This window comes from Sinohyriopsis cumingii, chromosome 11 (assembly GCF_028554795.1).
Source record: "Sinohyriopsis cumingii isolate HCF-2022 chromosome 11, ASM2855479v2, whole genome shotgun sequence".
Lineage (NCBI taxonomy): Eukaryota > Metazoa > Mollusca > Bivalvia > Unionida > Unionidae > Sinohyriopsis > Sinohyriopsis cumingii.
The window spans coordinates 67,904,443-67,926,164 of NC_142971.1; the positions used below are offsets into that span (position 1 = coordinate 67,904,443).

The 21,722-nt window shown below is 34.3% G+C and overlaps 1 protein-coding gene across 2 annotated transcripts in view; it reads right to left on the minus strand.

Moving 5' to 3' along the window:
* Positions 1-21,722, minus strand: part of LOC149788623 (uncharacterized) — a 71,171-nt gene that overhangs the window by 16,418 nt on the left and 33,031 nt on the right. For both annotated transcript variants that reach the window (XM_089974703.1, XM_089974702.1), the window contains one exon: positions 7,601-7,821. In XM_089974703.1, the coding sequence (XP_089830829.1) occupies positions 7,601-7,821 (221 nt within the window). The remainder of the gene's footprint in view (positions 1-7,600; positions 7,822-21,722) is intronic.

Sequence of the window (21,722 nt, forward strand, 5' to 3'; positions counted from 1 at the left end):
TTTCCATGCTGATATGAAGGGAACAGTTCTGTATGTGGGATCCTTCTCAGACTCCTTTCCCACCAACAGTGGCATGAAGCACAGCTGCGTGCTGATGACAACCTTTTTCAGGATCTTCTTCTCCCTGCTCCTGTCCTATGCCTTTGACTCGTCCACTGATGGTGTATATCTGCACACCAGGTCTGACAAGAGGCTGTTCAACCTGGCATGACTGCGCTTGAAGACCAAAGTGAGGTCGCTGCTCATCAGGGAGATGCTCTTTGCTGATGCAGCTCTTGTGACCCACAATGAGGTTGCCCTCCAGAGACTGGGAGCCCATTTCGCTGATGCCTGCGAGCAGTTCAGGCTCACCATCAGCCTGAAAAAGACAAACATCAGTGCACAAGATGGCGTCACTACCTCATCCATCAAAACTGATGGTGTCATCCTGGAAGCAGTCAACAACTTTACTTACCTGAGGTCAACCATCAGCAACACTCTCTCACTCAATGTGGAGCTAAATAATACTAAATAAGGAGAGGCAAACAATTATGTACATTTAGAAAGAAATTCAAATCAATAATATTTCTCCTACTACCTATGGGTGATTAATTAAAATGGTTGCCAGTATGCTCATAGCACATTTAGTAAAAGTTAAAATTGATTTAATGCACATAATATTCAAAACATTTACTGAACTGCTTCAGTTCATTGTGTCAAAACAGACTGATGTGAAAACACAATTTACAATTTTACAACAGTATTCAAATCTACACCTTACAAAAGGTAATACATAAAAATGCATGCAAGAATGATAAATGTAATGGATTCTTAAGTGGACTTTAACACAAACAACATCCACATGCATCCCTTGACAAGGAAATTAAAACTGAGCTTCCTCATCAGCCAAAGACCTAAATCTTTCACACAAATCTCAACCAAGCAAATGTTTTTGTTTTGTTTTGTTATTATGGTTTTTATGGTCATATAACTGATATGGCAACATTTCTTCATATTCATTTTCATTGGGCAACACTCATAGACTACTGTGAAATATTATCATATAATCAAATGTACACAAAGTAATTTAAAAAGAAATCAATACTGAAGTTTATGAAAACATTCTTTTTCTCAAACCTTCAATGTCTGATTAGATGATGTCTGGGAAATCAGTGACCAGGTCATAAAACTTCAATCAATTGTTATGCCTCTCTGGTCTTAAATCAAGTAACAGAAAAGAGTAAAAACCAACAAGTTTTGTAAAATTCAACAAATAATTTATGTCCCTATAATAAAAGTGAAAATTTAAAAAGAACTTACAATATTGTGAATTAATTCCTAAATAGTCAAAAAAGTTATGTCGCCAGTTCTAATGAATAAAGTTCTAATTAAATTCCAGTGGTATTCCTAATAAGATCCAATGTTGAATGTGTTGAAATGCCTGTATTGGCCTGTGACATGGAGGTGTACCAACAGTCTTTTGATAAATCACAATAATATAATCTGTCCTTGTCTGAATTCACTATAACTCCAAGTTAAAATTTCTATCCAAGAATATTAATGAGCACTTTGTTATTCCAGAGAATAATAATTTGAATAAATAATTACACCCAATCAAATACTAAACACACTGATACAATTGATTTCTGCTTCAGATGCTACTGCAGGAATGAGTAATTTTGCAAGTAAACAAGATTATAAAGCCCTCTACTTGACCTAGGTCGCAATTAGCATTTTCTAAAAATAATATGTGAATTTGTCCATTCTTAATCATTCTGGGTTGACAAAAACACAAAATCTGTTACTAAAATTATAATAAAGAATGTGGTAAACATCAGGTACACTAGTTTATTTAATGGGGGGATTCCAATGTTTTAGAATCACATTGAAATAAACATGTTTACATTAATAAAATCTGAATACTTAATCCACAATCATAGGAAAAAGTATTAGCTATGAATTATGTCATCTCCAAAACCAATTCACAACATGAACTTGATTTTGGACAAGGTCAAGTACTTAATACAGATATATATAACATATCGTCATGGAGAGAAAACTAACAAACAAAACAAATTGAACTTATGAGACAAAAGTCTGAGTAAGAAATGTTCCTTCAGGCTAGCTCAGAAATAAAAAAATACAGCCTTTTGATTGATCGGAATAAAATGTAGTAAGTTTTGCTGAAATGTTTCATAAAATCCATAAAGTTAACTTAGATGCAGCTTACAATCACGAAATGATGTTTATTCCAAATTATCAGAAAATCAATTTCTTCCAAACTATACATGTTAGGTTTACTTAATTTGCATGCTATTGCTGCATTTGCTGTATTTTCTTTACCTCATATTATGACAGGATTCAGTTTCTAAATTTTAAGACACATCTTTGTTGAAAATAATAATAATGAGGACTTTGTATAGTGCCTAATCGTTAGAAGCTCTAAGCACTTTACAACATTAGACAACACCTATAAGATAAAAAACATATAATGATATGATTACAAAAACAAACACCATGAAATTAGAAAACATTAAAAAACATGCTGAGAATATTTAAGGTAGGAAACATTATTAGGTCTTTAAGTTTGTTCTTGCAGTCGAAATAAGTGAGTTTTGCTAGCACTCTTGAATGGGATCACAGTGTCTTTATGTCTAAGTTCAGTGGGCAATTCATTCCACGTTGCTGGGCCCTGGTATGCAAAAGAACGCTGTCCATATGACTTTGTTTTCATAGTGGGAACAATGAGTATACGATTGTCAGAAGAGGAGAGTAAGTATCTTGCTGGTGTGTACACATGGGTGAGGTCAGATAGGTATGTTGGACTAGAGTCCGACAGTGAAACGTAACACAGAGAACAAATTTTGTGTTTGATTCTGGATTGAATGGATAGCCAGTGTAGGGTACAGAGCAGTGGGGAGGTGTGCTCAGATCATGGTACTCTAAGTATGATCCGAGCAGCTGTGTTTTGAACTTTCTGAAGTTTCTGGAGCAGATATTGAGATGAACCAGACAGAACTGAGTTACAATAGTCCAGTCTTGAAAGTACTAATGAACACACAAGTATTTTAGTGGCATCAACTGAAAGATATTTACGAATAAAGCTGATGCGTCTCAGCTCAAGATATGCAGCCTTGCATATGTTCATGACATGTTGGTGCAATATGAGAGTACTGTCCAGAGTAACACCTAGGTTTCATACTGATTGTGTGAATTTAATGTTGGTGTTGCTGATATTTATTGTTTGAGGTAAAGGATGTGAATGAGAAAGTCTTTGTGTTGTGATCAGAACGGCCTCAGTTTTATCATCATTCATCTGCAGCTTGTTACATGTCATCCATGATTTCACATCAGAAATGCACCTCTCTACACCTTGGATGGTAGCATCAACTTCAGTTGGGTGGCTAGATTTGTATATTTGGGTGTCATCGGCGTACAATTGGTGAGACACTGGATGATGATCTATGACACTTGAGAGCGACTGAGTGTACAGAATGAAGAGAACAGGTCCAAGAACAAACCCCTGTGGAACACCACATTAGATCAACTGGGATGGAGTGTATTACATTTGCAGATACAATTTGTGTCCTGTTGACCAAGTAGGACTTGAACCCAGTAAGGCTGTATCATGAATGCCAAATACATGCTGGAGACGGTGAAGTAATATATCATGGTCTATTGTGTCAAATGCTGCAGACAAATCAAGGAGGGTGAGGACTGTAATCTTTCCGCTATCCAATGCAGAGAGAATGTCATTAACTGCTTTTAGAAGAGAAGTTTCAGTAATGTGGCAAGGGCAATATGCAGATTGTACATTGATAAAAAGACTGTTTGAATTCAGGTGAGATACAAGCTGGGATAGAACAAACTTTTCTAAGATTTTAATACATGAGTTTCAGTAAAATATACCTAGGACTGTCAAGATATTGTTTTCTAGTGTAGCAGCATATTCATACATGATGTAAAAACTCTATAAGGGAACCAAGTGACTGCCTGGCCATGCACATGGGATGATTTTGTACAATGACTAATAAAGCATGCATTGGCTTATAAACTTGAAACAATATTTCTTTAAAATAAAATGTTACTATTCAAAGATTTAAAGGTAAATACTGTAGTTCAAAGAAATTTTGCCAGCATTATCAGTAAATGAACCAATGTTTAATGTCATCTAATGTTCACTGTACTGTAGTACAGTATGGGGTAATTCAAATGATAAAAACATAGCAAAGCTGGCACATCTTCAAAAAAGAGCATTTGGGCTAATATCAATCCAGAAAGAAAGCAAGGAAAGTTTAGCTGGTAGGTTAAAAATATTACCTATTAAAGACCGAATCTGTTTGAGAAAAGCCAAATTAATGTACAGGATATCTCAGAATAGTGCTCCTGAATATTTACAATCACTATTCCAGTATAGGCTACCTGGTAATACTCCCCACCTGCGATCCATGTCTACCAAACAGTATAAAATTCCCAAACCAAATAAGGAGTTATTTAAAAAAAGTTTCCAATACTCTGGAACTCTGCTCTGGAATAGTATTCCAGCTGAGATTAGAAATGCCCACTCTATTTCCTTCTTCCAAACCCAATATATCCAGTGGCTTCAGAGATGCAGCTTAAATAAATAAATTCCTTTGTATGAGGGCCTCAAGGTAGATTAGTTTTTAGCTAATTGTGTTACCCTCTTTAAATAAGGTCATTATTATTATTATTATTATTATTATTAACCAGCATGCAAAATTGTCACTTGCCTGCCAGTCGGATGCCAACCTATTTCACTTCAGATTGGGGAAAAAATGAGTAGCAAGTCCATATTTCGGCATATCAAGTAGATTTAATGAAATTTTCTCCTTTTTTATATTAAAAGAAGCATCAAAACCAAGTAAAATGTAAATAATGGTGAATTGTTTCTAATGACTAATAAATAAATAACTCTCACTGAATCAGCAATCTCCAGATGATTGTAACAAAAACAAAAACTCTTCTGCATATACGCGATGTTAGGTGACACGACACTTCCCATTTCTAATATCACCATGATGAGGTGTTTGGATGCATGGATAATACCAGATGCTAAAAATCAAACACAGCCAAGGAAAAAAAGATGCATTCAAAAAGAATATAATGAAAAAGATGATAGTGTGGTTACAAATTTTGCTTCGAATATGGGAACAGGATGCATGCTAAGACCACATTAATGCTGTTATAGCTCGTTCAGTCCACCATTGCGAATGATATCCAAGACTGTCACTCAACGAAGTTTCATGCAAGCTTCTCATAATCTTACTAAAGCTACCAAATTCGTTTCACCTACAAACGATTTTGACGCACACATATATCCACATACAAGGCAACATTACTCGTTCGATATATTCTGAAACAAGAATGGTATGTGTACATGTAATCAGCCATGTTGGCCCTGAAGTTATTTTTGATACAGGACTAAGCAGTTATGGGAACCATTGAGAACCACAGGTAAATAAACATTTTCTACACTTAAGACAAATTATACCATAAACATACATAACGTAAAATTTAAATTAGTTTAAAGAAAAGCAGATGAGGCAGATGATATTCGAATTACGTAAATTTATCTACATTTCAACATGCTGATGTAAAAATTCACTTAGTTAAAATCCAGAATGCTAAGCTAAATGAACTATAACTGTTCAGCAGCATTCTGCTGATGCAGATGCATTTGATCATGTTCCACGTCTGTACTTGTCTTTCTGGAGACCTAATTTCATGGGCAGCTGTTCAGTGGATACCACAGACTCATCTCAGGAGGCTGGGTTTAGTTCTGATTAATGTAATTAATAAAAGTCAATGGATGAGGATCCTGATTCTTATTCAGATTTTAGCACAGACTGGTCATCAGTGGTTGTATTACGACACCCAGCCTCTACATGAGTTATGTATTGATCTGAATCAGCTAAATAAGTGAGCATTATTGTCCTGGTCAGTAAACAGTGGACATTTTATGCTGCATTTAATAAAATATAATATATCTGACATATGACATAAATATCTTATGTGTTTTTTCTTTATTTAAATTTTTCAATATATATATATATATAACATTACTAAGAGATGATATTCATGTTTACCTGATATTAACATTGAGTCATTATGACAAAATGCAGCACCAGTTGGTTATGGACAGGACCAGTAGTATTTTCAGGTTACTGGTCCTGTGGGCGTGCAGGATTTTTGACAAGTTTCACACAATGGCTGAGACCAATTGTTGTCAACTTCAACTTTTTTCCTAGTGATATTATATTAGTTGTAAAAATAATAGATAATACTATAAGAAAAGGATTATTATAAAAATCCTACTAAACAATCACCTTATGCAAAAATGTTAAAATATGTAATATAAGGTAAATTGATAGTTTCTTAGTCTGTTCCTTTCCATCCTTAGCAATTCTGTAAATTTTTACAGGTAGCAAACTAAACTAAGCCATTGACACATGTAAACGTTTCAGCCCTAGTCAGAAGGACAGTTCATTTTATAAATTAAGTCTGTTTTTGAGCCCATAAAGGTTTGATATAAGAATGTAACCAGGCAGTTACGTGGATGGTAACTAACCATGTAAACATCAGTCTGGAAGAGTTTCCAAGCGTATGAAAAAATTGGACAAACAATGAAACTTATAAGACCAACAATAACAGATAAAATTTACAACCAAATTAATATTTTAAAGCATTAAGGTTAGCTTTAATTAAAGGATGCACTAATCACGACTATGCCAAGTCGGAATGTCCAGTGGATTAGCAGTTTACGTATTACAATAGCCCTTCATGTTAAATCCTCTTCTCTGGAATCAGATTTTAAATTAAATAATTAAATCAATGAAAGAATAAATGCAAAAGTGACATTTATGGAAAATTTTGTTGTGCATCAAGACCTCCTACATTAATGAGAAGCACTTTAAGTTGACAAAAATTATTTCGACATAAATTCTAGTTATAATCTGCAAAGAACACAGAACTTTATTAAGAATTACATACGTAATATTCCTTGACAGGCAGACATGTATAACAATATCAAAATATACTGAGAAGAATACATGAACAACTAGTTGGCTTAAACATGAAGAAATTTGCTTAAAGTTGATATCCAGTCTGTGTTTTGTCAGTATTCTGAATATTATAACCATTAACACATTTCACTCTGATTCTTACTCACTGATTAGTCGCAGCCATTGACAAACAGAAGTGTGACCAACGTGTACACTAAGTTCAACAGATGGTGGACATAACAATCTGCCACATTCAGCCATAATTTGTGTATCAAAACAATATAATGGACAGGAGGTAGCCAACTTTGTTCCTACTATACTTGTTGTCACACAACACCATGCTTCCACAATCATGATATGTCTCTTAAGCACAGATTTCTTGGTCTCAGCACCAAAGTACATCCTTGGTTACAATTAAAATAATGCAGGCAAATGTTGATAGTAATTCTGGTATTAACAAATACTTGTAATTTATTTGATTTGGCATGGCACACTATGAAGTCACTGGACTTTGCTAAAAATATTCCAGTGATCTGTAATTATTCAGAAATGTTATTCATTCTTTTTGATCTTTCTAAAAATAAACCACATGTACTTACACTTCATTTGCCTTTTCTAATGCAGCCTTGGTTTCTGCTGCAATTTTCCTTTCTTGCAATAGTTCTTGACATAGCTTTTCTTTTTCTGCTTCTAATTTACTAATCTCATCACACAGTTTCCGCTTTTCAGCTTGAAAATTATCATGCTGATTTAGAACAGCTTCTAATACTTCATTACATTCTTCCCTCTGACTTGACTGTTGATCAAATTGTTTCTGGTCCTGAAAATAAAAATGATACCAAAAGAAACAGTTTTGCATTTAAGGATTTTGGTATTTGCATTAATTTTATTCAAGCCATTCTAATTATTTTCTCACAATGCAAACAGTTTAGTTGCTCATGATTAAGCTTTGATTGCAAAACCACTAATACAGGTTAGACACAGTGACACACATGACCATACTCACAATTGTACATATGCACAAAAGGCATTCTCAATAAGACTTTATATTCAATAATCTTATTATTTCAAAATAACATAACCTAACAATATCACCTGATAGAGCTAGAAATATATAAACTGTTGCATGCTTATGTTTATCATCATTAATATTTAAATAAACCAATGATTACTTCTGGAATTCCCTTAAAAATTTAAATGGCCTGATGACAGTATAAAGTTTTCAGCATGTACATTCATATTCAATTTCTCAAAAAAAGAAGAACAAAAAATTAATAAAAGGGCCAAATGTTTGGAACTATTTTGTTATAATCAGCATACTTACCTGTCTGCCGCAATGGTCAGCATAGATTATATACCAAACTGTATTATGGTAAACCACCAGATATATATATACAATTTTTCCAGAAAATTCAGTTCGACCTGAATGATTCCATAAATACCTAATAATAGAAACACTTGTTTCTACTTATGACTTAGTTCCTGGCCTTGCTTGAGGGTCAAGTAAATAACTTTTAATCTCGCAGTAAAATGATTTTTTCTTATCAAGGGTATACAGGAGCTATGTGATTTTTATGTAAACATGATCACATGATCCTCTATTTTTCAATTAGGCATTTCCAAAATTGCAGAATATTAACAGTGATGTTTAGAGAGAGAGAGATCTCAGAGAGTTGTTGTTGTTGTAGGGTTTAATGCCATTTTTCAGCACATGATAGGCTATACATGGCGGCCAGTATTAATGGTGGAGGAAGAACCCGGGAAATCCCTGGAAAGAACCACTGACCCTCGAGAAGCTACTGGCAAGCTTTCTCACATACCCACATGTCAGAATCCGAGACTTGAACCCACACAGACAGAGGTGAGATGGCAGTGATCCGTAACAGAGAGCGCTTTAGACCACTCGACCACTCAAGGCCCCGATCTCAGAGAGTTTTGAGGCTTTTAAACACTTGATGTCAAGTTGTTTTTTTCAGTTGTGACAAGTTTTGAGGTTTTGAGTTTTATTTTAATTTTTCGGATTCTAAAAGATTAACTCGTTTTTCAAAAATATTTTGTGCTCATACAGAATTCTTGAACAAAGACACTTCTAAAAAGATTTATTTGAATTTCCAAAACCGGAGGATTAATTATTTTTTCTGCAAGGAACTGTAGACTTCAGCACAGTACAGGTTACAGCATATGTCATCGCCTTCCATCTTGGATTTGGGACTCAAACTTGGAATCATTAGAACATTTCAATAATAGGACTTCTAAAACTTTATTCATGGATTATTTTTTGGATTTGATTCTGGAAACCGTAAGTTCATATATTTTCATTTTTACAGAATTTTTCCAGGGAAATAAATTATTTGTTATATTTCTCAAAGCTTGTTGTTTTCACTCTTTCTTATGTTACTGTTTATTCGAGCCTAAACAAATAACATAACATGAATTAAAAGCAGCCAAATTGTCTTGATGATTTACTAGTTTCCGTGTTATAGACAGGGAATCATTCTTGTATAATTGCAATATGAAATACTTGAACTATTCTAATTTACTAGCAGTGTTTGACCACAAAACATTTGAATCTGACATTTCTGAAACTCTATAACCGAATTAGTTTCAAATAATTGCAATTGAGTTCTATGCCATTTAATGCATTTTAAAAAGCATTCTGCATTCTTGCAAAGATTACAGCAGCATGCAATAAGATAAGAAAAATTTAACTCTTCTATTGAAAATACATCACCTGAATTAAAACTCAATGATGGAGAATGTAAATAATATTGGTGTGAGATGTTATCCTTTCTTCAAATAAAAATAATAAATTAAAGAAAGCAGAATCCATACTACTGTATCCCATACAGCATTTAACAGATTTGTAACTAGCTATCTATGCATTTACCAAAAGTGCTAACATTGTCTCTTATGAATGTATGCCATAACAAACATCAATCAATTGTATCTATTACCATTTCATACTCAGTAAATCCCATTACAATTTATCGTGACAACAATCAAAACCTTTAGAGACAGTTGCATGCAAGACACATATACAAAATATACAATTTTTGTGGGTTTTCTTTTTCTTTTGTAAAGATATGCTAATGTACGCTACACATTTTTGCGAATACTTGAATAATCGTTTTCAAACGCAATAATCTGTCTAATAGTTGTTACAAAATTGTGTGCACCAAAAATACCTTTCTAGATGCATTTTCTTGACCCATATAGTGTTACCTATTGTGTATGGCTTTAGCCTTGGCAATTTAAAAATAATAACTTCGCTTCACTCATAAAAGCAGGCACAAACCTTTCCAACCATTCATTTTCAACAAATGAAAATATTTATTGTAAAAGATAAAACAGGATGAAATTTTATATTGTAAGAAGATCAATAATGACTTTGCTTAATTTCACTATTATCTAGATAATCTATTTTGAAACAGTCCAAAATCCATCTTATGTTAGCTGATAATGGAAACATGACCATTGGGTTGTTGAAATGTCAATGTACAGATGTCAAGATGGTTATATTATTTTGCTGTATAGTTTTACCATCACCATTATGTGCATTGGAAATAGAGGAATATAAGTATGTTCAATGTACCAAGTATGTTCAATGTACCAAGTATGTTCAATGTACCAAGTATGTTCAATGTACCAAGTATCTTCAAAAACTATATGCTTAGATGCATTAAGTACAGCAAACACTGCTTATTATATTATGATGTGCATCACATTTAATGCATGCTATCAAATGGTGAATTCATTCAATGAAATAAGAATAACTTCAGTTACTCAGGTAACATATCTTCTATTTAGACAAGGATCGAGATTTGTATGGCTGCATCAGGATGAAATCTATTTTGCACACAGAAAAGGCAATCATAGTGCAAAATGTTTCAAAATCTTCATTTAGAAATGAATGCAAAAAGACACATCTACATTAAACATTAAAAAAAAAAACATTAAACTTTTGAACACTATTTGATATCAGACATGCCATTTGCAACAACAGCTGCAAACAACTGTTATCATTACTGGAGTATCTGTCTGGGTAACAAAATAATTCATAAAGGATACTAAAGCATGTTATCCAAATCTCATCAATCAAAACCTATAATGCTTTTCTTTTCCACTGCAAATTAACAGTATCAGACCTATCTTTACAAGCCTGCAAACATGGTGTGTATGTCCAGTAAAGAATAATTTATGTTGTTCTGGGTCAGATCTCTCAATAGAAGTATAAAAAATAATGTCCTACTTCAGTAAAAAAAAAAAAAAATTAACAAATTCAGGTTCTTTTAAAATTTAGACAACTACTGCAGAAATCAACAATTTTGAACATTGTACCTGACATTCTGTTGCTGCAAAATACTGTATAAACTATTCCCCACTTAACTATTATGAAATTTTCATCATCATGGTGTCCGTTTATGTAAAGTTTGCAGTATTCAAACGTTCTTTGCTTTCTTCTCTTTAATTTATCATGTATTTCTTTAGACAGAACTTGCAATATATTCACAAGTAGCATTAAACAGTTATTTCTCTTGTTGTACATTAGTATCCACCATGTTCTACCATTTCATTTTGAATTCACTACTCAAATTTGACTACTGTTACTTTCAACAAAACTTTTACACATTTTTGAGTTCATGTAAAGGTTTATTGGTATATGGCATAGATCAATTTGCAAAAAGCCTTAAATGCTTGCTTATAAATTCCTTGTAAAATAAACAAACAGTTGAAGGAAATAAATGAAGAAACTTCAAAGATTGACAGATTATCAGGGACATTAAGTTCACAAAAGAAGAAAACTATATGCTGAATTCAAATTGGAATACACTCTGGGAAATATTCACAAGAATTCCGAATATTAAAAAGAGAGAGGCTAAAAGAGTAGGACGATGTGAGATCAAAACATGCAAAACATTATATAAGTTTCTGTAGCTGAAACAATTTATATTACTGTACTTTATAAGTGGTAATATTGCTGTCTTTAAGGCCTTTTGTTGTCACCAAATGAGCCACAGTTGAATATATTTTGATAAAACACTATAGCAACCACCTTAATTAGTTACTACACCAAGAAGCAGCTTAATTCTATACAACAAATAGTAAGTGACACAACTAACACCTTTCACTTTGCAACATGAAATTCATCTGTTACAGCACGCTTTAAAAGAAGATACTGAAGCTTACAATCAGCCCAGCAACTAACATGTATGCCAAAGAACTCTTACATGTCACTTTAAGTAGCCACTCGTAAAGCTAAGAAAATTAATGGCATAGGTTTATGATTTCAGTGGACGAGCCTGTAGCTACAACTGAAGTCCAGAGAATACTGGTCAATGATGACATTTACATGCTCACCCCAACCCATGTTAGCTTTGTAAAAGACACCCCTGATGGGAAACATATCCTGCCCTGACTGTCTACCAAGCATGTCAGCCTGAAGATGAGGTTTCAAAGCTTGAGCTCACTGACCCAGCTCTGTGGCACTGCAAGAAAGGAATTGCCAAGCATACTTACTGCACTGTTGGACTGCCCCAAGTCAACAGCCAATCTACCAAGTCACGTCTATATTTCTTTCAGTCTGAAAGAAGACATATAGCCACCACTGGATGTCTGCCCTTCAGAGGTTGCATAACTTATAGAACAAACTCTGGTTAGAGTGAGGTAAGTACCTGTGATTAGGGAATATGCAGTTCCTTCTTAGACATCATATATGGCCTGCAGACCACTCAATTATAGGTGCTAAGATACCACATGAATTGTCACTCAACCAGTTATTGCCTCGCCTGCACATGAGTGGCAGACTCTACTGATAGTGCTCATGCAGTCCCAAGGCATCAACAAAAATGTAGTGGGCCCTGATCACAGGACTGTCATCTCATTTCACAACAGGCTCTACAGCCTGCAAAGAATCTCCAGCTAGTGCAAAGCCACATATTACGTGATACTCTTGTGACCGTCACATAATTATGGGAAGGCTTTGCTGCATTGCAACTTCAATAGAGAACAGCAGAAATGACTTCTGCTGAATTGAGGCCGATCTGTATGGACCCATGACAGTAAAACAGAACAGAGGGAAATAGAGGCAAACAAGGTCACCATACAGGTCTGGTTATTGCTGTACTAGGAAACAGGATCTGCTAGCTTAAAATCTTGAACGGTCTTGATCAATCATGTGCAGATGATAGCAGTAATGAGATACTACAAGAACTCTTATAAATGGTGCAACCCATAAAGTTCTGGAAAGTAATGGAAGATTTGGCTCTATTTAATTTTTAGAATGGCAGCCAGCCATGACCAGTTGAGATTCATCAGTATACGGGGATGGTCATGGAGATCATACCTTTCATCAAGTCTGTCGAAACAGGTGACTGTAAAGTATATCTGAAGGCATTCACCAAGTGCTTCTTTGTTCAAGACAAGTTTATCTATGCATAGGGAAGCAACTGAGAATGAACAGCCCCTGAGCTGATGGAAGTCAAATCTTTTTGCACACATGCGGATGTCTGAAATCAACTTAAAGGAAAATGTAGTGATAAAGAGCTATCAACTGTACCAAGGTCAATGCTAGCAGCTGATGCAGCAAAGTTACACTGTCAAATGATGAGTAGTATAATGGCTATCCTTAACAAGCTGAGGATGATACACTGCATGACATGAATAAGCACACAGAAACAGCAATGACACAGTTTCTGTGTGTGCATTTTATCTGATGATATCCAGAATTATACAAGGGCTCCAACTTTGTGACCTAAGAAGTCATTGAACCTAGCAAGATTGCCACAATGCAAGGATTGCATGCCATCAGTAGTGCTGAAAGTTAATATAAGTATGCAGAGCTGGCAGAGACATGGAAAGTTGGAAAGTAGAAAGTTTCCTACTCGATAGGTCTGGAACATATTCAGTGCTTTAGAGATAACTGGAATGATCAACAAAGTGATCAACAATACTATCCTGCCATCAGGCGGTGTTCTGGGATAAAGGATGAAACACAAATGACTGATATTCCCAAGTGCTGATGTTGATACACTGTATTACAATATTAATATTAACTACACTGGAGCAAAGGTCGGTCCATTTTTTCTGCCTATACTGCCCTCCTCCTAGTAGAAAAAACACGCTGACTGAATCTCTCTTCGGAGCAGTTTTCGAATCTCCTGGAATATGGAAATTTGATAGGTGGCAACCTGATTATTCTTGGAGATTTCAACTTTCACTATGACGGGCCTGGAAACCCAAACACATCAAAACTCCTAGATTCCAGAAATGTTTTCAACCTCAGTCAGTTAACCAACCCACCCATAAACATGGTCACATTTTAGACTGGATTTTTCATAGACATGATGATAACATTCTACCATCCTCCCTGGTATCCCATGAACTTGTATCAGACTACCTCTGCATTATATGCCATCTTGACGTATCAGTTCCTAGCCCTCCACCTTTATCTGCTACTAAGAGAAACCTCCATATGATAAATAGAACCAAACTAATGCATGACGTCCAAGCAAACCTAACAACTTGCTTACCTCCTAGTCAGCAGAACAACTCGATAACTGCCTGCTTCATTGCTCGACAAACATGCCCCAGCTACCAAGTGCAGAGTATCAATTCAAAAGTGTTCTCCATGGTATAACAGTGTTAGGGACTAGCTTTGCACTGTTAAAAGAGACCGCTGTAAAGCTGAGAGACTTTGGCTTTCCACCAGATTCACTGTTCATAAGCAAATCTATGAAGCCACTAAAAAGAATGTCACAAATATAGTCCATGCAGCGAAATCCGCCCACTACACTACTAAGATCATGGAAAGTTCCAGCTGCAAAGAGCTCTTCAAGATTACTAACAAGCTATGTCAAGGAACAAATGTACACCACTTCCAACTACCTTCTCTCCAGTCGAACTTCTGGACATGTTTGCAAATTTTTTCCATGACAAAGTACAAACCATTAGAGATAAGCTTGACACCACAATTTCAACTGATTCATCGTCATCATACAGATGGGATACAGAATTTGCAGGGCAGCCATTAGCAGCATTTGAACCTGTCTCTATGGATTTCGTACATACAATCCTGATGAAGAGTGCACCAAAGTCATGTGAACTTGATCCAATTCCAACATCACTGCTGCTTGAGCGCTTAGATCCAGTATTGCCTTCACTAATTGATGTTATTAACACCTCTCTCTCATCATGGGAATTCTCATCATTTTTCAAAACTGACATTGTAAAGCCTCTGCTGAAGAAACCAACACTAGACCATAACGATTTAAAGAACTACTGCAAAGTTTCTAATCTCCCATTCATATAAAAAATCTTAGAAAAGGTTGTTCTATCCCAGCTTGTATCTCATCTGAATTTAAACAGTCTTTTTAGCAATGTACAATCTGCATATTGCCCTTGCCACAGTACTGAAACAACTCTTCTAAAAGTAGTTAATGACATTCTCTCTGCTTTGGATTGCAGAAAGATTACGGTCCTCACCCTCCTTGATTTGTCTGCAGCATTTGACACAATAGACCATGATATATTACTTCACCGTCTCCAGCATGTATTTGGCATTCATGATACAGCCTTACTGTGGTTCAAGTCCTACTTGGTCAACAGGACACAAACTGTGTCCACAAATGTAATACACTCCATCCCAGTTAATCTATGTTGTGGTGTTCCACAAGGGTCTGTTCTTGGACCTGTCCTCTTCATTCTGTACACTCAGCCACTCTCAAGTGTCATAGATCATCATCCAGTGTCTCACCAATTGTACACTGATGACACCCAAATATACAAATCTAGCCACCCAACTGAAGTTGATGCTACCATCCAAAGTGTAGAGAGGTGCATTTCTGATGTTAAATCATGGATGACATGTAACAAGCTGCAGATGAATGATGATAAAACTGAGGCCATTCTGATCACAACACAAAGACTTTCTCATTCACCTCCTTTACCTCAAACAATAAATATCAGCGACAACAACATTAAATTCACACAATCAGTATGAAACCTAGGTGTTACTCTGGACAGTACTCTCAAACTGCACCAACATGTCATGAACATATGCAAGGCTGCATATCTTGAGCTGAGACGTATCAGCTCCATTTGCAAATATCTTTCAGTTGATGCCACTAAAACACTTGTGTGTTCATTAGTACTTTTAAGACTGGACTATAGTAACTCAATTCTGTCTGGTTCATCTCAATATATACTCCAGAAACTTAAAAACACAGCTGCTCGGATCATACTTAGAGTACCGCGATCAGAGCACACTTCCCTGCTGCTCTGTACCCTACACTGGCTCTCCATTCGATTCAGAATCAAACATAAAATTTGTTCTCTGTGCTATGTTTCACTGACAGACTCCAGTCCAACATACCTATTCGACCTCACCCACGTGTACGCACCAGCAAGATACTTACACTCCTCTTCTGACAATCGTATACTCATTATTCCCACTATGAAAACAAAGTTGTATGGACAGTGTTCTTTTGCATACCAGGTCCTAGCAACATGGAATGAATTGCCCACTGAAGTTAGACACAAAGACACAGTGATCCCATTCAAGAGTGCTCTTAAAATTCACTTATTTCGACTGCAAGAACAAACTTAAAGACCTAATAATGTTTCCTACCTTTAATATTTTCAGCATGTTTTTTATGTTTTCTAATTTTACGGTGTTTGTTTTTGTAATCATACCATTATATATGTTTTTGATCTTACAGGTGTTGTCTAATGTTGTAAAGCGCTTAAAGCTTCTAAAGAATATGTGCTATACAAAGTCCTCATTATTATATATATATATATATATATATATATATATATATATATATATATATATATATATATATATATATATATTTATAAAGACATGAAAAGCTATAGAAAGTGGAGGAATAAAACTAAGCACCTGATAGATAAGGCAAAAGAGAACTACTATAAACAGGCTATTGATGAAAGTAAGAGTACCAAGACATTGTGGAAGCATCTAAAAGAGCTAAACCCACCCAGGAACAGTTGTCTTCCCCCTAGACTTAAGCAAAATGATGATATAGCAACATCTGTACAAGACATTGTGGAAATATTCAACAATTTCTTCATAAGCATCTCCAGTAACAGTATTCAGAACCAGACTAACAGCCCAATTGAACTGGATGCTCTTCTGTTCTTTATAAAAACTAAAATTCCTGATGATAATTATTTTTCAATAGCTAATGTTAGTGAAGCTGATGTTTTTGATATGCTAATTAAGTGAATATTAATAATCCTCTGGATTGGATGGTATTGGTCCACAAATTCTTAAAATTGTTGCACCAGTAATAACAAAGTCACTAACGCATATCATAAACTTAAGTATAATGAGTGGTAATTTTCCAGAAACACTGAAATATGCAAAGGTTAAACCTGTCTTTGAGAAAGGAGAGAAGGAGGATCCAGGGAATTACAGACCAATATCAATTCTACCTGTATTGTCAAAATTATTTGAAAAGCATGTAGCCATTCAGGTCTATATATTTTTTAAAACATACTCTCTATTTCATAAAGCACAATTAGGATTTAGAAAGTACCACTCATGCCAAACAGAACTTATCAAATTAATTGATCTTTGGCTGAAAGAAATGGATAATTGACATATGACTGGGATTGTTTTCCTTGACTTCAAGAAAGCCTTTGATCTTGTTGATCATGAAATTCTGCTGCAAAAGTTGAACTGTTACAGGTTCGACAATCCTTCTTTAAACTGGTTTAGATCATACCTAAACCAAAGGTCTCAACAAGTAAGCATTGGCAATATTAGCTCTCAAACTCGCACAATTCATTCATGGGTCCCTCAAGGCTTAGTTTTGGGTCCTCTCCTCTTCCTTATCTATATCCATGATCTGCCATTAAATAAGGAATCCACAAACACAGATTTGTTTGCAGACAATGTAACCTTGCATACATCTAGTTCTGATACTGAAGTTATCCAAATGAGATGAAACTCAGACCTTATTAGAGTCCAAAACTGGGCACAACAAAACAGGATGGTAATTAATGAAGGTAAAACAAAATTTATGATTTTGGGGACATCACAAAAGCTACACAAATCAGGGAACCCAGAGCTATCTCTTGCAATAAATAATCAGCCATCAGAAAATGTCAAACATGAAAAGCTTGTAGGTGTGACCGCAGATAATAATTTATTATGGAATGACCAAAATGGTAATCTTTGTAAAAAACTTTCATCCAAAATTGCCCTACTCAGCAGAATCAAGAAATATTTACCTATGGAAACTCTAAATCTATACTACAAGTCATATATTCTTCTAACAATGGATTATTGTTCAAAGGTATGGGGAAACTGTGCTAAATCTGAGCTTGACAGGATTTATAAACTTTAGAAACGAGCAGCATGTGTAATTTTAAATGCATCTATTGATCATCCCTCAAAAGCATTATTTACAGAACTCAAATGGTTCACAAAATATGACAGGACAGATTTTCACAAGGCAGTTCTTTTATATAAATGTTTACATGGAACTGCACCAGAGTATCTTCAGGACTTATTCAGGCTTTTTTCAACACAATACCAGTTGAGATCAATATCACATGGAAACCTTCTGCCACCAAAACCAAGAACAGAACAATTTAAAATGAGCTTCCAATACTCTGGTACAGTTATATGGAACAAGCTTCCACTACAAGTAAAATCTGCTGAAGATATCTGAGTATTTAAGAAAAGATATTATGAACATGTATGTGCTTCTAAAAGATAATGGAATTTAGTATTTTAATACTAAACATGTTAAAATAAACAGTAATTATTGCAATCTTCATATATTGTGCATTGCTATACTCTCCTTAGAGGGCCTCAGGGGAGAATAGCCCTTGTAATGAGTTACCCTCTATAAATAAAGCATTATTATTATTATTATTATTATTACATCAGCAAAATTGAACATGTCAAATAATTAATGTACCTGGCATTGGCTTAACTTACTATTTAAATGGTAGATGCATATTTTACGAAAGGAATGAGAACAAAATGCTGCCTCGCCTCATTATGTTAGTCGGAGAAACTGGATCCTGCACTAAACCGAAGTACATAGTTCAACTGTTTTCTAAAACTAGTTAACAAGTGTATGAACTATATAGATGGTTATCTGATTGACAGCTAACATTTCAAAAGTTCCTAGGCATCCAATGATGGCCTAATAGCGTATAAAAAAGACACACAAAAGTAAAGCTTTTAAGGTGTAAATAAAAGCTGACAGTTTCTGTAAAAGCATAAAGACACATGTCTGAATATAGACTCTTCAAAGTAAACTGATTACCAAATCATATGATCTTTTTGTGGTTTAATACTTTAAATATTTTTTTAATAATTGTCATGTGAGCTATGGGTCTAAGACTATTTTCTCAGCCAGGTTAACAGTTTCAGTTTTCAATAAAGGACAACAGCCGCTTTTGGGAAATAATCACACATACCATTTATGGATAAATATACGATTCAACAATATTATGGACAGAACAAAAAGGATAACATATCACAGTCCAATTTCCAAAATGATAAAGATAAATAACATTAAATTAGTACAATTTGTGAAGATCAAATATGGTAATCTAATTATAATCGACCCCGTCTTGTAAAAGTATTTTACATATGATTTCAACACTTGTATAATATTCTCCTACACAAAGAACTTATGCAACAACCGATCAAAATGGGAAACAAAGTATTTATTACACTGAGTCTAAAAACAGAAGGAATTCTGATATCTCCTATAGGACGACTGAAAAGTTAAACCAAGCATACATTTCACTTACATTTAAATCATGTAATTGAAAGATCCTCACAAGATATGTGGTGTTGCTTACAGCATATAGAGAAATCTTTTTATTATATTTGACAAAATCCAATATAGGCAATTTTCTGACCATACTGTCATTATTCTTAAATAGAAAACCTTTATGTAAAACAATATATAAAGCAGAAAATGACTTCTAACACATTACAATGTAATTTTGATAGATACTGCTAACAAATTATGCATACTACTTTACCAGGAGACTAATATTCTGTTCCAATATAGAGATGTGCCATCTGTTCACCAATCACATGCTGACAGTGTATTCCTGCATTTTTGAACATTTAATTTCTAAACTGAACCTTATTATAGTAATAAAGTAGCTTTTTTAGTTACAAACACAGAACTTTAGATCATGAATGAAAGGCCATTTTAATTTTTTAATATGGGCAATAACTTAGGTACTGTTGATTTTGTCAACCTTTTCTCACTAACTATTGACCCTCTGATGGAGGAAGATCATATTGTTGTGGAATTGTTTTTCCATGCACTAATATGCAGGCCTTGAAACAATATGCAGGCCTTGAAACAATCATGTGGCAGTGTTGATATCTATAAATCTATATCTAATAAAACTGCCTCATAATTGTCATCATTTTCCTAATGTATTAGGTTGTATTTCATAACTTCTTGGTAGGAATGTATACAGCCTGGCACCTTCTGACAAGACTGTTAGAACCATGAACATTTCATTATTGACATTGTTGGAAGGTTGTTCTAATGATTTTCCATGAACCTTAAACTATTTAGGAATCTGATTGTCCTCTTTAAAACTTTTTTTGCCCTACATTTGAAATCTATGGACTATAACAAAATATTTTATCATAATTTGGTATTGTTTTTAATTCTTAATCAGTTGGCAGGCTCCTAGCATTTCTTCTTTTCATAATCAATGTCTCAAATGGATGAAATCTTTAGAAAATTGAACAGTTCTTATGAGATTAGTAAAAAAATAACGCCTTCTTCTCTGTAATTTTGCATCATTTTCATAGTTGAATTTTTCAATGCAGGATGACATCTTATGTTTTATATATTTTTATGTTTTCACAGATGCCTGTGCATGTGTTCCAGGCTTGATACTTTGAATTTTAAAATTACTTAATTATTTAGTGTCAAGCCTGGGATTCTCCACATCATGTTATATATACTGTAAATATTGTACATAACAGATAGAATGCCTCAAGGTAGATTAGTTCTGTAATTAATTAAGTTACCTTCTCTAAATAAAGTCTTTATTATTATTATTATTATTGTTATTTTTCAAGAATGTCTTGAAAAACATACAAGAATCATAACTTGATAAATTTTGGATAAGTTGTGTATTCTTTAGATATCTATATTTCAGATCACATGAATCATGTACAGGACACCTGAACATTCATTGTAAAGAATAAACGTGGTTTCATAATTTAATAGTTTCAATGTCCTTTCCACTGATAACATTAATTTTTTTATCTTCCTTCTTGAATATCACCTTATAAGGACTAATTTTTCTAAGTTTATCATCTACAATTTATGTAATTATATGCATTTTGCTTGACAAAATTTTTAGTATGACATCTTCCTTTGTATCCTACAGGCCCAAAGTCTCAATGCATGGATTGGATATGAAGATAAAATCCTCCTAGGACACTGAATTATTCACAATTTATTAAAGACCTCCTTGAGATGACACCAACTTGTTAATCATTGATCCACACCATTATTTATTTCCATTAAACACAGCGATCATGTCTACATGATAGTAGTTTCATCCTGCTGTAACTGTAACTGCCTTTATGAATTGTGTAATTTCATATCAGACAGTTAGATATATATTGAATTCATATTCAAGTTGATCAATGACTTCTAGTTTGATATTGTGCTTCTATGAAATCAGTGT